Source organism: Homarus americanus, unplaced genomic scaffold (genome assembly GCF_018991925.1).
Source record: "Homarus americanus isolate GMGI-L3 unplaced genomic scaffold, GMGI_Hamer_2.0 scaffold24694, whole genome shotgun sequence".
Taxonomy (NCBI): domain Eukaryota; kingdom Metazoa; phylum Arthropoda; class Malacostraca; order Decapoda; family Nephropidae; genus Homarus; species Homarus americanus.
This window is the reverse complement of record NW_024732780.1, coordinates 1812750-1834886: the sequence shown is the minus strand read 5'-3', so window position 1 is coordinate 1834886 and position 22137 is coordinate 1812750. Positions and strand designations below refer to the sequence as shown.

The 22137-nt window shown below is 36.5% G+C and overlaps 1 protein-coding gene across 16 annotated transcripts in view; it reads right to left on the bottom strand.

Annotated features, from left to right (window-relative positions):
• Positions 1-22137, bottom strand: part of LOC121868978 (bromodomain adjacent to zinc finger domain protein 2B-like) — a 390896-nt gene that overhangs the window by 131219 nt on the left and 237540 nt on the right. For all 16 annotated transcript variants that reach the window (XM_042370010.1, XM_042370019.1, XM_042370013.1 and 13 more), the window contains 3 exons: positions 18016-18073; positions 15198-15263; positions 1144-1188 (listed from right to left, as the gene is read on the bottom strand). In XM_042370010.1, the coding sequence (XP_042225944.1) occupies positions 1144-1188; positions 15198-15263; positions 18016-18073 (169 nt within the window). The remainder of the gene's footprint in view (positions 1-1143; positions 1189-15197; positions 15264-18015; positions 18074-22137) is intronic.

The following is a 22137-nucleotide window of genomic DNA, read 5'->3' as shown; positions in this document are numbered from 1 at the left end:
TACTCTACAAAAGTGCCAATCCTACAGCATTCAATCTACAAATTTGAGATAAGGACTTAATTCTGTAAAAGAATCAATCAAGGTATGTGACTTTTGTCAAACATTTCCTGAGTTCCAACGAAGAGAATGTCAACAGCTAGCCATTCTAAAATATTCTTCTGCTCATGTCAGGGAATCTTTGCCAAAGAATCTCACCCTAACTGAGATCATTTACAGAAGTATCCTAATGGCTCAAATGTGCACAGGTACTGAAGGTAAAATTATAAAATGCCTGGTCCTCTATCACAGATCACTGTTTGAGCATCACTAGTCAATATTATTAACACATACAAGTAAAATACAAAAACTTAAGACTTGGCACTCAAACACTGACTTAGATTGAGATATCACACAAAGGAAACACTTACTGCCAGTAAATTAACAGAGAAAAGTAAGGGTTACCAATATATATTTTTTCTCAAACATCAAACTTCTAAGAATGTAGTCAAACTAAGCTAAGAATTTCCATAATTCTGGTAAGTCAAACAAAAAGAGGAAACTTTGTAGAGAACCAGACTAAAGGGATTTAAGCAGGAAGTGCTTCCAGCTAATACTCAGGCAATAGAAAAATGAACCAACCAGAGCAGTCTCCAGTGAGGTAGTATACTTACCATAGGCTCAAGAAATGGGTAAATTTGTGCAAGGTATTTCTATTCCAGGTAATTCAAGAGAAAATATTCTCCTAATAACATAAAGTACCCATCCTGATCTCAAAGTAAAATTTAGTACTGTACTGCATTTATTTAGTACTGTACTGTACTATGAAGATGGACAAGACTCTATGCACAAATTTACCACTTAAAAATATTGCAAACAATCTTCCCTATTTGAACAGTATACAAATGTCATGAGTCACATTAATAATAAATGTAACAGACCACACAATAATATTTCAACAAGGCACATTTTTCTGTAGTAAAAGAGACAAATACGGTATAACTGACTTCTCTGAAAAAATCTCAAACTACTTCATCCCCGCACACATACAATTTTAGCAATTTTACTACAGTACATACAATGACTTCACTAGTAATAAAAGTGGTATAAATATATACACTACATTATCCTACAATTCAAATGAAACAAAATCTTAGCATAACTTACCTGCTCTTTCAGTAATTTTTGTTTCTGCTTTTCTTGTTCTCTTTCCTGAAAGCAAAATTTTACTGAGTTATTGAAGTACAGTACAAATAATAAATGAATAAACTTTGAAGAACATGAAATGAAACATCTGCTATGATAACTTGTATATGTTTTTTTAATAAATCAGTGAAAGTACAATACTTGAACGAAGTTTCATGCTGCATGTATAAATAAGACATAATTTATATCTAATTTACGGCACAAGACGGCAATAATATCAGCAAAGGGACTGAATGGAGGTAGAATTAAAGGTGTAGGAAAAAGTTGGAGTACCAAGGTATGTTCCAGTAATTGGTCGAGCAACAAGGGAGAAAAAAGAGAAATATTGTGAGATTATAAGGAACATGAGAGATGTATCAAATGTCTGGATGGACACATTGATGTGTGTACAGTATCTGCTAAAGGAAACGGCATAAAGTTATGGAATTCCTAATGAAAAACCAGCCTGCTCAATGCTGAACAGAGAGGATTAAGAAATAATATGTGGGTTACTAAGGTTAAGCTATGAGAATTTATAAAAGCACCCATGTGAGTGTATCAGATCTTCACATTAAGAATGCAAGCTGACAAAAATGCTGGAAATTTAGAGATTATAAAAACATTTGCAAAATGAGCTAATAAAGACTGCACATTGTGTGAAGTGTGCTAACAGACACCAGTGGGAGATAATTTGTATGTCCTAGATGTGACACTGGAAAGATCTTATCTAATGTTAAAGTATTAAATTAAGACTCAAGAACACCCCCAGAGAGCATTCAATATCTCCAAATAATGGACATAGAGACAAGTGCAATAAATGAAAGGTAATACTGCATTTGTCTTTGTACATTAAGTAAGACATACAAGTACTGTATAGTAGGATTTTACTGTCAAAAGCCTCTGATGGGTTGGGGTCCAAAAAGTTGAACCTTGGAAGCTAAACATGGCCATCTTCCATGACTGACATGAAACAAACAGAAAGTAGGGTTCTGATGACAGGAAAGTACCTAAACCAGTAAACTGTCTGAAAGAAATAAAACTCATGTGTCCTTGCAGTAGAATAGCTAATACAAGTGTCTTCAGCACTAAGATTCAAATATGGTGTGCCTACTATGAGAAGCCCCTGGTTCCTCTTGCTGATTACAGGTGAAGGTAGCCACCCCAAATTGTTCTGATGCTCCAGTTATTTTCTTTAAAGTTAATGTTGGATCAATTAATATTCCTCTCCCTGAGACCAGCAATTCCAATCTCACTAATTTATTTGTAACGTTTTTGAAGTCTGTTGGTTAAGCCATAAATAATCTAAGCATTCCCAAATGAAGAATGGGAGTTGCAAAAATCACTAGATCTGCCAACACAAATATGCTTATCATAGGCTCAAGAAATGGATATATTTGTGCAAGGTGTTTCTAATCCAGGTAATTCCAGAGAAAATATTCTCCTAATAACATAAAGTGTCCACCCTGATCTCAAAGTAAAACTTATTACTGTACTGTTCTATGAAGATGGACAAGAAACTACGGTTGGGCTGGTCTAGTGAGTCAGAGACATAGTTATGGCCCACCATCTACACACACATTCACTTCCCACACATCCATTCTCTTCATTTGTCTTATTTTATAGTTTTATATTATATTCTAAGCCACATCATTTATACAGAGTGGAATAATTGTTAATGAAGTCCATTTTTCTGAAACACATGCACTGGAAGTCAGCTGGCGCGGTCATCTTGGGGAAACATGCGCATACTGCCCTCCCATATGGTGATGTACCAAAGTTAAACAGTACAGAGGGCCCCCAAAATTCGCGGAGGTTAGGTTCTCAAAATGGCCGTGAATCGCCAAATCCACAAATAACATTTGCGGACCGGGGGGGGTACATTTTTACTTGTGTACAGGTGCTCATCTACTTACGAACGAGTTACGTTCCTGAGGCTTGTTTGTAAGTCCAACTTTACTCTTGTAGATACCAAGCATATTGTAAAAAATGAAAAGATTATGGATATTTAGTGCAGCTATACCCTTTAATACAGCCTTAAAACCTGGCTCACTCTTCTCCTCTTAGGTAATGTTTGTTCTATCTGGATGCAAGGGCGGAAACGATCTTCCTGCTCGTTACCGCTGCTTACTCGCTCGTTTACTGGCGCGACCCCCACTTGGGGGGGGGGGGTTGGACGGAGGTAAGAACGTCGCTGCTACCAGTGTCACCGGCTCAGATCCTACTCAGCCGTCAGTACAGCCACTACCTCCGCCGCAGTTCGTTAAATTCTGGCTGTGATCTCATCAAAGGCTTGGGACTCGTGGGCTGTGTCCCCAAACCTTCACCTATTGACTGTCAATCCCCTGACCCCATACCACGACCGTCAGTTCATCTCCTCCATCTCTGCTCCGGTGTTCTCCTGCTATATCAAGACACTGGCCGCTGTCGCACGAGTGAGGAGTTGAATGGACCATCCCCGTGAGAGTGGATCACTGCATTCCAGAACCTTCCCCAGGGCTGCTGTCGTAGGAAATATCTGTTCATTGTTTGATCCTATTGTTGTTTGATTCCTTTAATTGTTTGATTCCATTAATTGTTTGATTCCAATAATTATTTGATTCCATTAACTGTTGACTGCTTTAATTGTTGACTCCCGTAATTGTTATTTCATGTTGTTGAGAGGTAGAGTTTTGTGTTATATTTTTATAGTAAAGAGATGTCCATCTCAAACGGTTGTTTGTTATTCCTCAGAAAACCATGGTCCTTGACTTTCCTTTTTTAAGATCCTCATTAGTCTGGAAAGGGATTTCTTTCCCTAAGTCCCAGGCCTTTACACTGGAATTTCTTCAAAATAATCCAGTTTCATCCATATTAAGCACCTGTTCTGGCAGGTAACCCCCATCAGTGATGATGTTTGTATCTCTGAAAGTTTGTAAGTTGAACATTCTTAAGTAGAGGAGCACCTGTACAAAGAAATGTATACCCTGTATTCCCTTTATGTGTTTGCCCTCCGGATAATTATTTCTTTTACCTGTAGTATTGTACAGTAAGTCCTCGTTTAATGGTGCCCCCGATAACGTTGTTTCGTTATAACGTCGCTACTCTTTAGATACCAATAATTCAGTTAACGTCCCGATGACTCAATATAACGTCGTTTTTAGCATCTTCACGGACTACTTTTTACAGCGCACCACCCTCTCTCGTCTTGGTGCGCTACCTCTCACTCGCGGAACGTCACAGCGTCCCCAAGCGGCGTCAGTTTTTGTTAGGCTTCCACAGCTTTTGTGCGTGTTTAAGTGACTTTGCTCTTAATACAGTACAGTAGGGTCGAGATATTTAGCTACTAAAATTTAGCTACTAAAATTATCGAAATTTTCCTATATACAGTGGTCCCTCGGTTAACGAACGCCTCGGTTAACAAAATTTCGGTAAACGAATTACCTTCCATAAGAATCTTCAATTCGGTTAACAAAAAAAATTTGATTAACGAAATCCTTACAAAAATCAAGTTTTGTGTTGAACATCAGCTGATAAGCTGAGGAGGTACTCAGCCAATTCAGTAATCTCTTCTATGTTTACATTCGTTTGCAATGGAGTAAATATCAAGAAAATTGTGCTCTTTAATATTTGTGCATTTTTTTATACAGTATTAAAATTATTGGTCATTCTAAAATTTAGCCATCCAAGTCTCTGTCTACATAAAGTTTATCAACTATTATTTTTGGCTCGATATATGTAACTTTATTCATTTACTGAAACTCATTTACATGCACACACTGTCCTAAGGGCAAAGCTGAACTGTACATGTAATCTGAATAATGTACAAAATGATTACTAAAATTTTTGTCGAGTGCAAACTATGGCATGTATACATTCAAATTAATCACTATCTTATAAGAATTCCAGCACCGTAAATTATATTCTCCCCGGTCACTTCTATGAAATTTATAAGCATAAAACAAAAACTCAATCTAAAGGACATATATAAACAATTAAATACTTCACACCTCAGAGCCAACTGTCAAACATGTCAGTGTCACCCCTCCCTCCCTCCCTACCCCCCACCTTCCCAGCAAAGGTTTGGTGATTTTCAGTAGGCTTTAAGTTTTTATCTTATATAATATCTCAGACTAAAGTTAGGAGAATATAATTTGCATTGCTGGAATCCTTGCAAGACAGCGAATAATTTGAATAAAACGTCATATATTTTGCACAAGAGATAAAATTAATCACCTGTATCACATTACAGTAGTGATTTAAGAGTATATATATATATATATATATATATATATATATATATATATATATATATATATATATATATATATATATATATATATATATATATATATATATATATATATATATATATATATATATATATATAATATATATATATACATGTATTGTGGACTACGGTACTAAGCGTACCCTTTTCATCACTTTGTAATAAACCTAGCCATGCCTCTGTGTGTTTATGATATTAACCATAACATTATATATATACAGTGGTACCCCACTTAACGCGGTCAATTGAACCCAGAGGGTCCAGCGTTAAGTGAAAACCGCGTTAAGTGAATAACAGAACATATGGGATTAATTCCAATAGAACCCAGCCCGACCCCCAAACTCCACTTTTTGACGACAAATAACTATGTTGTAGTAAAAATAACATCTTAATTATATGATGGTACATGCACACAATTAATACTTAAGAGAAATACAGTCGCCAAGTTAATGTCCATTCAAATAATGGACTCAACTCCCTCCCCCTCTCACACTACAGTACACAGCCAGCTAACAGATGGTCGGTCGGTCCCTCCCTCCCTCCCCCCCCCCACCCCCCACCAACCGTCCCAAGGAGATGTGTGGGATAACCTCAAACTAAAGTTAGGAAAATATAATTGACATTGCTGGATTCCTTGTAAGACCAGGAATATTTTGAATATAAATGTCATATATTTTTCACAAAAGATAACATACTTACTCAGATTAAACATTTTCTCTAAAAATTGTATGTTTAATGCAAAAAATATGTTGTTTATATTCAAAATGATCACCAAATTATAAGAATTCCAGCAATGTAAATTATATTCTGGCCGGATAATTTGTATGAATTTTATGAGCTAAAACAAATATCTACAGTTAATAAAAAAAAAATATATTCTTCAACACTATCTGTCAATCAAAGTACCCCACCTTGCCTTCCCCCCCTCTTCCAACCGCGCGGTCAGTCCCAACCCTCCCCCCACCCCCCACCAATCCTCCATTCAAGAGTTTTTAACATTTAGTATTAAATAATACCTCAGATTAAAGTTAGGATAATATAATTGACATTGCTGGATTCCTTGTAAAACCAGGAATATTTTGAATATAAATGTCATATATTTTGGACAAAAGATAACATACTTACTCAGATTAAACATTTTATCTAAAATTGTATGTTTAATGCAAAAAATATGTTGTTTATATTCAAAATGATCACCAAATTATAAGAATTCCAGCAATGTAAATTATATTCTGACCGGGTAATTTGTATGAATTTTATGAGCTAAAACAAATATCTTCAGTTAAAAAAAAATAATTCTTCACCGGGTAACAGATGGTCGGTCGGTTGGTCCCTCCCTCCCCCCCACCAACCGTCCCAAGGAGATGTGTGGGATAACCACTAAATTTTAATAAATAATACCTCAAACTAAAGTTAGGATAATATAATTGACATTGCTGGATTCCTTGTAAGACCAGGAATATTTTGAATATAAATGTCATATATTTTGGACAAAAGATAACATACTTACTCAGATTAAACATTTTATCTAAAAATTGTATGTTTAATGCAAAAAATATGTTGTTTATATTCAAAATGATCACCAAATTATAAGAATTCCAGCAATGTAAACTATATTCTGGCTGGGTAATTTGTATGAAATTTATGAGCTAAAACAGGCAGTCAGGCAGGGTGGCGGGTGGGGGGTGGTGCGAATCTAAAAATAGCTCTCGAGCCGGACACTCACCGCGTTGCTGTGGAAAAATCCGCGTTAAGTGAAAGTTCAGCTTTGGCAAGGCACCGCGTATATGCGAAAACGCGTTAAGTGAAAGCGCGTTAAGCGGGGTAATACTGTATATATATATATATATATATATATATATATATATATATATATATATATATATATATATATATATATATATATATATATATATATATATATATATATATATATATATATATATATATATATATATACGGACCCCTTTAATCTGGATTTCGGATAATTCGGACAAAATCTGAACGAACTAATTTTTTTTCTTTTTTTTTTAAGAATATTACCTATGCGGACCTTAAGCTAAAATGCTGGTCCACCCACTGCTGGGATAAAACACCAGCATCTTTTTCGTTAAATGTAACATCTCCACCACTAGTGTGGGGGGGCGATGCAACTTTTAGCTTCAGACATGAAAAATATTTACCATTTACTGCCAGTAAACAATGGAAATGTAAAATATGTACCAATTAGTAATGAAAAGTTGTGCAGTTCCTTCAGCAAATGAAGCTCACCAACTTACAATAGGCTAAATTACCTTACAACGTGTTATAAGTAGTCTATGTTGAAGTTCTTAGCATAGGCTAACTTATCATTTCATATACGGTATCACAGTTCTCATTGATCTACAAAAAATACCGGTAATAAAAACCTTTTCGATATTTCACACGTAATATAATACCCGGTAATCTACTTCAACCTCCTATTGTTAACAACGACGCATGACGCACCACCAGCTGTTGAGTATCAGCTACACGGTACACGTGTTTTTCGAATCGTTTTCAGTTAAAAAACTGTTACATCACACGTAAATTTTACCTAAACTGTGCCTGAATGAATATATTCTCGGAAATAAATAGTAGTTTTGCTGAAACGTGATGTATTTCAATGTAAAATAGGATAAAATACATGACGAAAACAAAAGATTTTACCTAACCTTCCGATGTTCAAGAGAAGTTACTCGTTTTTTTTACTAGTTTTCGGTTAAAATACTGTTATATTACAATGATACTCTATTCATACTGTGCTTGATATAATACATTCACGGAAATGTAATATTTTTGCTGAAATTATATACGTATTACAGTGGAAAGTGCGATAAAATCGTGACGAAAACAATGACTTTCGCTTTCGTTCGTTCAAAAGATGTTACCGTAATCGCTTTTCGATTGGTTTTCAGTTAAAAAACCGTTGTATTACAATAATATTCTATCCTAATTGACTTGAATAAATACTACGATACCATATTTCTGAATATTTTCATTAAAATCCATCCAAATCATTTTCCTTGTCATCGTCTGCAGCACCAAACAGCTTCTCCCAGTCCCCTCCTTGAACAGGGCTAGAGGGTACGTGTTTTTCGAATTGTTTTCAGTTAAAAAACTGTTACATCACACGTATATTTTACCTAAACTGCGCCTGAATGAATATATTCTCGGAAATAAATAGTAGTTCTGCTGAAACGTGATGTATTTCAATGTAAAATAGGATAAAATACATGACGAAAACAAAAGACTTTACCTAAGCTTCCGATGTTCTTGAGATGTTATTCGTTTTTTTAGTAGTTTTCGGTTAAAATACTGTTATATTACAATGGTATTCTATTCATACTGTGCTTGATATAATACATTCACGGAAATGTAATAATTTTGCTGAAATTACGTACATATTACAGTGGAAAGTGGGAAAAAATCGTGACGAAAACAATGACTTTGAAATATAATGCAATATTAACCCCTAAATCGGTTAATTCGGACAATCGGCTAAACGGACACCCTTCCCCCCCTATTAGTCCGAATTAACGAGGGTTGTTTGTATATATATATATATATATATATATATATATATATATATATATATATATATATATATAAAATTGAGAATGCTATAACGAACGAAACTCCTACAACGAACATTATTTAATTTTTTTTTTATTAATAATTTATTGTTTTTTATTACAAGTATTAATGATATTCTTTATTTCAGGGGTTTAGATGCATATTTATGCACTTTTTTACAATTTTATATTATATTTTTCAGTGTTAAGTGGTTGTATTTGGGGGCCTGGAACGGATTAATCCTATAACGAACAAGGTTCTAGAACCAATTAGATTCGTTATAGCATACCCCACTGTGTATATATATATATATATATATATATATATATATATATATATATATATATATATATATATATATATATATATATATATATATATATACAGTTTTACCCCGCCTAACGCGGTTTCACTTAACGCGTTTTCGCATATACGCGGTGCCTTGCCAAAGCTGAACTTTCACTTAACGCGGATTTTTTCCACATATACGCGGTGAGTGTCCGAGACGCTATTTTTAGATTTGCCCCACCCGCCACCCTGCCTGACTGCCTGTTTTAGCTCATAAAATTCATACAAATTACCAGGCCAGAATATAATTTACATTGCTGGAATTCTTATAATTTGGTGATCATTTTGAATATAAACATCATATATTTTGCTTTAAACTTACAATTTTTAGATAAAAATTTTTCTCTAGGTAATTATGGTATCTTTTGTGCAAAATATATGACATTTATATTCAAAATATTCCTGGTCTTACAAGGAATCCAGCAATGTCAATTATATTATCCTAACTTTAGTTTGAGGTATTATTTATTAAAATTTAGTGGTTATCCCACACATCTCCTTGGGACGGTTGGTGGGGGGTGGGGGGGAGGGAGGGACCGACCGACCATCTGTTACCCCGTGAAGAATTATTATTTTTTTTTATTAACTGAAGATATTTGTTTTAGCTCATAAAATTCATAAAAATTACCCGGTCAGAATATAATTTACATTGCTGGAATTCTTATAATTTGGTGATCATTTTGATTATAAACATCATAGATTTTGCTTTAAACTTACAATTTTTAGATAAAAATTTTTCTCTAGGTAACTATGGTATCTTTTGTGCAAAATATATGACATTTATATTAAAAATATTCCTGGTCTTACAAGGAATCCAGCAATGTCAATTATATTATCCTAACTTTAATCTGAGGTATTATTTAATACTAAATGTTAAAAACTCTGGAAGGGAGGATTGGTGGGGGGTGGGGGGGAGGGTTGGGACTGACCGCACGGTTGGAAGAGGGGGGGAGGCAAGGTGGGGTACTTTGATTGACAGATAGTGTCGTGAAGATTATTTTTTTTTTATTAACTGAAGATATTTGTTTTAGCTCATAAAATTCATACAAATTACCCGGTCAGAATATAATTTACATTGCTGGAATTCTTATAATTTGGTGATAATTTTGAATATAAACATCATATATTTTGCTTTAAACTTACAATTTTTAGATAAAATTTTTTCTCTAGGTAACTATGTTATCTTTTGTGCAAAATATATGATATTTATATTCAAAATATTCCTGGTCTTACAAGGAATCCAGCAATGTCAATTATATTTTCCTAACTTTAGTTTGAGGTTATCCCACACATCTCCTTGGGAAGGTTGGTGGGGGGTGGGGGGGGGAGGGACCGACCGACCATCTGTTAGCCGGCTGTGTAGTGTGAGAGGGGGAGGGAGTCGAGTCCATTATTTGAATGGACATTAACTTGGCGACTGTATTTCTCTATTTCTCTTAAGTATTAATTGTGTGCATGTACCATCATAAAATTAAGATGTTATTTTTACTACAACATAGGTATGTGCCTTCCAAAAGTGGAGTTTGGGGGTCGGGCCGGTTTCTAGCTGGGAATTAATCCCATATGTTCTGTTGTTCACTTAACGCTGATTTTAACGCGGGACCTTGGGTTCAATTGATCATATAGTATAACTGTGTATATATATATATATATATATATATATATATATATATATATATATATATATATATATATATATATATATATATATATATATATATATATATATATATATATATGGAGAGTGTTGCATCTCTGACTTACGACTGTTGGTTTCTATGACCGTCGGGACTTACGACTCCGCAGAGTTTTTATAATTTTTTTTTTTTTATTCAAATGACACGCATTTTCTATACCGAAACGTTTCCAGTTAATGTAGTCTCCATGTATTATTAGAAAATTATGGGGGCCCCATGTGCATTCAGCTGACTACATTAAAGGTAAGTGCTCAGTCACACTGTATCCATTCCATATTATTTATTACTTTCACTGTACTGTATCCATTCCTCATTACTTTTACTGTACTGTATTTCATTGTAGATTTTTTATTGAAAAAAAAAAAAAAAAAATTTTTTTTTTTTTTTTTTATCTATATGTCGGACTTACGACCATGTCGGACTTACGACCTGGGACCTCACATAAAGCCAAAAACCTTATAAAGTCAGAAACACTCCTAAAACTCTCCTAAATTGCCCCAAAAATACATGTTGAAAAACTGTACAGTACTTAAATGTACTGTACTCTAAAAGACTAAAATTTTTATCTCTTGTGCAAAATATGTGATGTCTATATTCAAATTATTCGCTGTCTTGCAAGGATTCCAGCAATGCAAATTATATTCTGCTAACTTTAGTCTGTGCCATTTTATGTCAAGTTTAGTCACTTTTATTGGCCTCCAGAACCTAACCCTATTTTCCCCATTGATTACATGTATTATATATCGCAATTTAGTAAATAGCGAACATCCGTGGACCCTAACTCGCTATACATCCCAACCCTACTGTACTCTAACAATTTGAAATGGCTTCCAAACACCCATCAAGTGCTACTGATGCTAATATTGTGAAGAAGCAATGTAAGACCATCAGCCTTGCTACGAAAATGGAGGTTTTAAACCAGGAGGAGGTGCCACCGCCGGGTCTCAGTAACTCGCCACCCTCCTCCTCCTCTCCCGTCCTCCTCCTCCCTCCACTACCCGCCACCTCTCAAGAAGTTAATCCTTCTGACACCACTAACCCATACATATAGTATACCAGCTGATAACATGTTTCCCAACGGCCAACCTATATGACTTATAGCAAACATATCCACAAATACTACTAATGCGACGGTGCCGTTTGGAGACACAGGTTACCACAGGGGGTGTAGGAACACATTTTCACAACTGTACCACCCAGTACAGTTAAGTAAGAATAAATATACTACCAACCACCAACTTTTTACCAGGTCATAAAAGTTACCTAACTAACACCTCCACATAAACAAGGAAAACAAAATAACCCAAGTCATTCCTAACCCGTAACTATTGTATGTTCTCAAATACAGTTCGAGTTTTGTCACCAAATTTTTAGGCAAAAAGTAGGGAGTCGAACTATAAATGCATCATATTTTTGAGGGTTTAAATTCCATGTATTTCCATGGGTCATTTACAATGAACGATAGATACCCGGTACGTTAACCTTACCAGCAAGCTCCTTTATCCTGGGCTTGCCTACCAGACCCCTAGATTCTTTCTTTATTTTGCGATGTGAAGAACAGAACCTCATTCACTATACAGTCAGTCCTCGACTTACGACGGGGTTAGGGACCGACGACCAGGTCGTGAGTGGAATTGGTCGTAAGTCGAAAATGCGAAAATAATACATGGAAAATCTAAAAGTGGTGTCTCTTTTTCTTCTCATCACCACGAGAACTCTCACTTTTACGCTTGCCAGCCATTTTAAAGGGATTTACAAACGAAAATTTTGTCAGTACACAGCGCAATCACTAATGTCAGGACTCCAAACTACGTAATATGAAAAATATTATATACGACTGCAGCGGTCGTATGACCGGGTGGTCGTAAGTCGAGTAGGTCGTAAGTCGAGGAGTACCTGCATATGTATGCCACTTTAAATTTACAAAACCTGATACAAATAAAGATTTACAGCTACCGGTAATTTTTTTTTTTTCGTTTGCATTTGTTTACATGGCTGGTGGCAGTGTTGCCAAGTTAGACTTGTCACTGTAGTCACATCCCCCTAGCCCTCTCCCTAATCGACTGAGCTCTGAGCTGTTACGGTTACTTTTCAACTCATAATTTCGGGTAGACATACTGCACATGATTTTTTTCCACTTCTTTACTCAGTTAAATGCACACACAATCTTACATACAGAATGTGCAATAAAAAATACAAGAAATATTTATAATAAGGCCAAAAACATAAAGGGAACAACCATTTCTTCGTGTGCGAGAGTAAACACACACAGCAGGGGAGGGAGAGGGGTCAGCGGAGTGTGGGATCTCAGCTGTTCGCTGTCTCCCAAGTCCCGTGTGTAGTAAAACAACTGACAAATGGCAAGGAAGTATTATTTTTTCTTTTATTTATGGTATTATTTTTACTTATTCCTCACACTTACTGGTATTATTTCATCTTATTCCATTTTGATAACATCTACCGTAATGTGAATCATCACAGCACAGGATGTACTGTTAAGAAAATATTAAAATTATAGTGCCTTTATTAAAGTTTATTTATATGATAATAATATCCTTAAAAACTCACATTAATTAGGGAGTGTTATAAAGTGCTATCCCACCATTATGATACTGTGCACCTCCCACAGTACTAAGCACTGAGGAAAGGCAGAGAGACAATGTCACTGAAACTTCAACAGTATGTACTGTACACTAACTTGTATAAATTTTTTACTTCTTTATGCTTTCATCATTACTATTTATATGCTTTTGTTATTGCTGTTTATATGCCTACAATTTTAATTTTTTATATTACAGCTCCTCCCCGACTTACGACCACCCGGACATACGACCGCCTCAGTCGTACCAAAATTTTTTCAAATTACATATTTTCGAGACCCAATGTCAGTGACTGAGCTGTGTACTGACAAAATTTTCGTTTGTAATTCACTTTAAAATGGCTGGCATGCTTAAAAGTGAGAGTTCTAGTGGTGCTGAGAAGAAAAAGAGACACCCATTTTAGATTTTATATGTATTATTTAAGCATTTTTTACTTACGACCTGGATTTGGGTCCCTAACCCCGTCGTAAGTCGGGGAGGAGCTGTATTGTGTACTGTACAGGTAAAGCTACTTTTAGGGGTGAATCTAGTAACATTTATGAACAGGAGTTGGTAACTCTAGTGGGAATTCAGTTGTGGTGGTACCGGCCAAGACGCATTGGTGTGAATCTGGCGTCTTGCTACAAAATTATTTTCATGGCTGGGTTTAATCTACCAACAGACAAATTAACATGAAGCCCCACAGGTCCCACTTAGTGTTAATGTGATAAAATTGGGATAAGTCCATACCCCTTTCCAGCCAAATCCATGTGGAAACGTTTAACAGTTCGCTTTGTGTTCAGCTAGGATTTATATACATTTATGAAGGGGGGAGCCAGCACAATTGGCATAGAGGTCAGACTGGTTAAGGCACCAACTTGGAGTAAACTTCCACCCTTCTCCCCTACCCACTCCTAAGCAACCTCTGCATTTGAACTGGACTATGTATGAGAGGAAGGAATGTTGGTTAGTTAGACAAAAATAAATAGATCAACACTGGCAGACCCAAGGTGCCCAACCAAAGGTTTCAGGGTATCTCCAGTAAATCATTCCCTGCCAGAGAGAATTAAGCAAGAATAAAACACAACTCTTACATAGTGAACAAAAGTATTAGCTGGCAGACAACTGCCTAACTGAGCATCACTCACCTCAAACTGTAGACACTGTAAGTATACAGTGACTGTGTGGGTGACACCAAAGTCAAATAAAACATAAAACAAAATGTAATAACTGTAAGCATTACACTTATTTAAAGCCCCCTATCTGAGAGCAGGAGAATCTTTTATTCTTTTTATGTTCTGAGAAGTATTGACAGGATTGTCATAAAAATCTCCATTTTAAGGCCTAGGTTTTAAATCACATGTTATCTGAAACAGTTTGTATCTCCAACATGAGGCCAGCTGTTAAATGTATTAAGACCTCTGGTAAAATGTAGATTACAAATACTTTTCCCTTTTTCATTGCAATTTCATTTTCAGTCCCCTTCAATTGTTGTGATTATATTCTATGTGAACTTATTAGAAAACTACAGTAGTTTGTTATTTTACTAACCTGGGCTTTTCTAAGTTGTTCATATAACCTCTGTCGATTCTCCTCTTCTCTTTGTTTACGAAGGTCCTGTGAAAGATGAAAAAAAATATTATATATTACAGTACTTTCCTCAGTAAAGATTCAACATTCAATAAGCCTTTCCCTGCACATCTGTAGCTGAAGAATGCAACTTCTTCCATTAAAAATTCTGAATAGATATTTGCATTATACAATGTTGCATATGGAAAACAGTCTTGTCTTATTCCATGACTAACCCTGAACCAACTATTAAGTTTATTATTTAATAATATTGCAGCCTCCTGATGCCAGTAAAGATTTTCTATAAATCTTATGTCTAATACTGTACTATAGGTATTGTGTTTCACCCTATCAGAGGCTTTACCAAAATCAACATAGCAAATACAGGTATCCCTTGATTTACTATCTCCCTATTTACGAAATTTCACTTTAATAATGGTGATGCATAAAGACCACCCCTATGTATTTATGGAAAAAATAGAAATTAACAATTCGCATGAGCGATGGTCATCTTTTGGCCAAAACTCCTGACTCGCAGAATATGGAAAGCATCTCTAGCTGCACTTGTCACCTGCAACGTCATGTACCCACGCACTGCCACATGGTCACCTGGTGCACTACAGTCCAGTGCATTATTCCATGGTGACTATATTTGCCCAATATTCACCTCCCTGTCACAGTCACAGCCACAACCCTTGACTTCTGGGGTCACCAGCCATGCAGTGTCCTCTTCATCTGACACCTCTCCAGTCCCATCCAAGAAGTTCACCTTCTTTTTAGGCCAGGACAAACCCTACACCTCCAGTCCTTACTCTGTCTCCAGCCTCTCCAGAGTCTGGAGTCCCCTTCGCCTCAAAAGAAACATGTGATGACGACTCGGCTTGTTTTTAATAATATGGTGAATGTTGTAGGAATAGTATTATAGTAGGAATTTTATTTTAAGTAATACATGTGGGTGTTGGACTGACTGGGAACATATCTCATTGAACCCCACGTTATAATTATCTCGATTCACAATATTTCGACCTGCAATATGGTTTTTCAGGAATGTAACCCCATCGTAAATATGGGGACACCTGTACAGGTAGACCTCTCATACCGGAGCTTTGTATCATAGAATTTCACTTTGCGGATGTGAAAAAAATATGAACAATAAATATAACAGTACCATTCAAAAAGAAAAATTAAAGAAAATATTCCCTGAAATGTAAAAGAACCAAATAACATATCTGCAGCCATCTTTGTTTACATCCTCTTAAGCAACCAAAACTCATACTGGTTTTATCTCCATACTCTCCTTTTTCACAATCAACTACGTACAGTGGGGTATGCTATAACGAACGGATCCTACTACGAATATTCCTATAACGAACGGTTTTACCTATAAAATTGAGAATGCTATAACGAACGCAACTCCTACAACGAACGCGGATGAATACCGGACTATTTCGCCTGGCGCATGAATATTGTTGTACCGCGACCCACAACAAGAGCGTCAGGCGCCATCTTTGTCTCATTGTGTAGCCAGTGCACCACTGTTATTGTTGAAATTTCGTCTTTTGATGTGGAAATTCGCGTTATTTGTATAACTATTTTGTTATACAAGTATACAATTGTAACAATGAGTCGTCCAAAGCGAGTGAGAAAGCTAATAACCCTTGAAACTAAGAAAGAAATTATAAAGAAACGTGAGAATGGAAGAAGCATTGCGAAACTTAGTGATGAATATGGGATGGCTAAATCGACTATATGTACGATTTTGAAGAATAAAGAGGAGTTAAAAACTGTGCAAGTGGCTAAGGGAATCTTTAGACTTAGCAAAGCAAGGTGTAATGTGATTGAAGAGATGGAAAATTTACTCTTAGTTTGGATAAAGGAGAAAGAAATGGCAGGTGATAACATTAGTGAAGCTATAATTTGTGAGAAGGCTAAACAATTGTTTGAGGACCTTAAAGCCAAGACTCCCAGTGGAAGTGATAGTGATGTGCCAGTGTTTAGGGGTACCTGCATGCTGAATAACACTAAGGTAAGATAAAGTACCGTATTTTTTACATTTTCCACAGAATTTTTTCAGTGTTAAGCGGTTGTATTTGGGGGCCTGGAACGGATTAATCCTATAACGAACGAATGCTATAACGAACGAGGTTCTGGAACCAATTACGTTCGTTATAGCATACCCCACTGTTCATGTGTTAAGTTAAAATTTTAGGCCTAACGTGTCTGGTATTTAGTCAACAAATAAGAGTGTTGATAAAGCAGCCAAGGTGACCAGGGAAGTATTTACTATAGTATTGAGGTGAAAATCCAAGTGATACAAAGGGTTGTCGGTCACTTGACTTTACTCCGACAAAATCAAATGGTGAGCGTTGATTAAATTTAGTTTAATTAATTAGAACCCCTAACTGTATTAAAAAGATGGAATAAAAACAACACACCTTGCTTGAATTTTAATTTATAAGTTATCTTCTTGAAAATCCTTATTTTTAATATTTTTACAATTATCTTTAAAAAAATTATTCAGCAAACTTGTATCTACTGTACACAACTGTAGATTTTTTTAGACTGGATTTGCTGTGATCTCAAGAAGGACCATCAAGTAGCTGCCAATTGACAAAATGATTATCAGGCCTGAATAATGCAATTGAATCATTATATAACTCTTACTTTAAGAGACAATAAGTAGCTGAATATTATAATGAATCTAAAACCATGAAATTCATGATAACTTGCCAGAAACAGGGTTAATAATTGTTACAACATTACAAGGTCTTCATTCAGATCTGTTGACAAATACACTCACCTCTTTTTCTCGCCGCAGCTCCTCCTGTTTCTTTACTCGCTCTTGCTCTCTCTGTATTCTGCAAAAGAAAATTAACCTTGAATTACACTATAACTTACAATACATAATATATCTAATCAAAAATATATTCTTATATTCAAAATAATACAATTATGTCAAAAAGGCCCAAAAAGCTGCATTCCTAAAACTAAAAAGCAAACCCTTAATTTTTTCCATGCATTGATAAACAGTACAGTAGAACGTTGATTTAAAGCAATTAAATTTAAAATTACAGTATTGATTAAAAGAGTCACCAACAATTAAGGACAACGTATCAATTTAAAGCGAATCTTTCCTATTTTGCGTGTGTCAATCTGGCGCATCATATGGAAATACACACAACTGTATTCTAAATTTCGTGCAAAATGTTTCCCACCAGACGAGTCTCTGGGCACCCTACATGGCTGCCTGTCACCCACCCACACCCTCACGCATCCTCAGTTTTCGAGCTGACGCTCCTTCTACCACGTGCATCAACCATCGCCACTATGTCCAAGAGGCCAGCCACTACATCATTAACTACCTCAAAGACCAATTCAAGGCAAGTAATTACACTGGAGCAGAAAATCAAGGTGCTGGAAGCACTGCAGCGAGGAAATACTGCTTTAAGTATGGGGCGCCAATTTGGACAGTGATGTGGATTATGAGCTGGTCGAGTTGGGCTCTGCATCTTCAGAGGATGAATTGACTGAACATCTATTTTTGATAGCATAAAGTAATTGAAAACTAAGTTGAGAGGAAAGTGAAAGTGCTGGGTGAGTCAGATGAGAGGAAGGTGGTGCGCGACGCCAGCACGACCACCCTCTCACATCAGATGATTGCTAGTAAACAGACCATTTCACATCCCGTAATTTTAGCTGTGTTGATTTATGAGTGTTTGTTTTACCATAATACTACAAAAAAGCAATGTTTTGTTTACTCTAGGAGATGGGCTGAGGTGCATCTGGGTAGACTCAGTCCTTTTAGTATTTTGTGTTTCTCTCAAGTACCAAACTAAATTATTCCATTGAAACAACACTTCGATTGAGTGCGAATTCGGTTTAAAGCGACCTCTCTTGGAACGTATCTCGTGTTATATCGACGTTCTACTGTATTAGGCGCTATGACATTTATAAGTAGCAAGATGTCCATTGTGATGTGTGTTAAAGCCAGAACCTATGTTATACTTAAGTTAAAAGAATTAAATACTGTACAGCAAAACCTCTCAATAATGGACTTCCCAATAATGAACGTCTTTTTGTCTGGTATAATTAGCGGACTTAGTGAGTAAGATCCAGAAATAAGAACATTGCCCGCTGTTGACCACATAGTGGCTGCGCAATGTAAGTGTTACATTATTACTGTATTACAGTATTTACTTTGTTATTACTGTTTGTACATTTGAAAAAGAAAAAAAATGCACAATAATTATACAGGTACAGTGGCCCAAGGTAAAAAATGCTTTGAAAACCTTTGATCTAGACGTAGGATAGTTATTTAGTGGGTCACTTATTTTTGACCTGACCTGACCTGACTAGTCACGTCACCCCCCTTCTCTTAAGCTCCTCTACGTGTGTGTTGGTGTGGGGATTAGTGGATGACATCATTATGACCTGACCTCATGTTTAATAAGGTCACCCTGTATATTTAAGCCTCTCTCTGTCCATGTAATCCAGTTGCCTCTGAAGATGTCTTGAATAAAGACGAAAGCTAAGGTGCTCCGTTGTTTCCCTTTTCCCGTGTGATTTTATCAAGGTACAGTAAATACTCCTGTATAATATTTTATGTGGCAGCCAAGGCAAGGTAATTAAGTATGTTTTATGATTGGAATTATGAGGAACGATCTGAGTAAGGTGCAAAAACTGAACAGAAAGTTCCTTTGAAGAGTGAGGAAGGAATTAATAAAATGATACAAAGCTTTGAATAAAAGAAGTAAGATGGACTGGATATAAACAAAAGAAACAAGAGGAGTATGGTACAGTATATCCAAAAGGAGACAGTATCTGTCTGAATGCAGCAACCTAACTACATATGGGTGTATTGGTAATATACCCCTAGAACCGTGTTGAGTCTCACAATGTCATCATGAATAGATTGAACAAAGTCAGGACAGAATCACAGAGCTACACCAGAAATGTAGGACTGATCCTGAAATATGGGTTTACAAGTGATACTGGAGAAAAAGACTCATGTATAAGCCCGCTGAAGGCTTGGTCTTTGGAACCAGGGAAGCCCTGACCTACTAGCAGCTTGGTCAATAGGCTGAAGATCAGATTTCTCCACAGCAAGCAACTCTAGCTCTTAAACAGGGGTAAAAAAGATACTGTAATTCTAAAAGCTAAGGAGTCAGAAATTATACAGCACATGTGTGATGCATTTAATGGACGAGTTGATGGTTCTGGGTAAACACAAGAAATACACTCTGCCACGTTCGTAGAGTGATACGGCATACAGTAAGATCTTGTATTTCACGAGTAATATAGACTGGAAAAATTGCGCCAAATTCACATTCGCCAAATGCAAATACAAAAACTAATGGGAAAAATAACAATATAGACTGACCACTCTACATCAACCTCTGATTTTTCCATTTATAACCTCCAAATGATACAAATTCAGCCTTTATTGACTTGATTGTGCTTTCCAGAAACTAGTTTTTAGGCCTTCCTCAAGTAACTTAATCACACGCTGCTTACCCTGCATTGAGTACTTGGCAAACTTAACTCCCTTATGATAGTCCCGCTTCTCCTTTTCCTTATTTGGCCACTTAGGTGGGTCTGTCCCACCCCCACCAGCACCAGTAGGACCCCCAGTAGAGGTAGAGGCCATTATCTTGACTCGACAGGTGGTATCACCACCCAAAAAAGCACACAATAACAGCCCGGGCGGTCGCTAGGATGGCACGGGCTACAACGCGATAGTTGCGTTCTTGTAAACCTCTTTTACATTCACCACCGGCAATTTGATCACCAGAACACTTCTTGAAAACATTCTTCTCACCTTGTCTTTCCATATTCATAGCTAACACTACAAAATTGGAGGAAATAGCGAAAATCACGGAGTAATTGACAGAAACCGCACGATTCAACTGATCACGTGATGTAAACCGTTATTAGTAATCACTACGAAACATTCTTTTTACTTATTCTTTTCATACAGTATTTATGGGCAACAGCTAAAATTGCAAAAAACAAAAAAACAAAAACAAAAAAAATTACAGAGTACCTCTCAAAAAACACACAAACAAAGGACACGAATCAATTGAGCATCTGATGTCGAACGTGAACTGTAAACATTGCATATTTTTTTTTATTTTTTTTTTTTTTACGGGAATTAGCCCACCCGGGCACAGGCCAAACACCCATAACGGGGCCTGGGGGGCAAAAAAAAAAGAACAGAAAGAAATTGAAAACAGAGAAGAAAAAGGTTATTCTGTACTGTGTTAATTTACACCATGAAGATGCCGGAAAACCAGCTTTTTAAAGTGAGACAGATTGCATAAGTATGGAAACACAAAAGAAGGCAGAGCATTCCACTATTTGGCTGTGTGAGGAAAGAAGGGGGTACTATAATGGGTTATTCTTGTGTGACCGACATCCACAGGGGGACCCTGTTGTTGCAATGGCAATGTACGCACTAGGCCTATCCGTGCTCCAACACACAATAAAATTGGAAACAACAGCAGTCAAGCAAGTGGCTTATGCTGACGACCTTACAGGAGCAGGAAAAGTGAAGGACATCAAAAAGTGATGGGACCTGATATCATCACGTGGTCCACAAATAGGGTACCACCCAAATGCCAGCAAGTCCTTCCTCATTGTGAAGCCAGAACATTATGAACGGGCAATGGAGGTATTCGGTGGAAGTGAAATAAAAATAAAAAAGGAAGGCCAAAGACACCTAGGTGTGGCAATTGTTACGAAGGACTTCAACTCTGAGTACGTAACGGGAGAGGTAAATGAGTGGGTGAAGGAAATCCAAGCTCTGTCTGATATTGCTAAAACAGAGCCACGTGCGGCTTTTGCGGCATTCACCCATGGAGTCAAGCATCGCTGGAATTAACTGATGCGCACTATCCCTGCTATTGGACCCCCTCCTCTACCC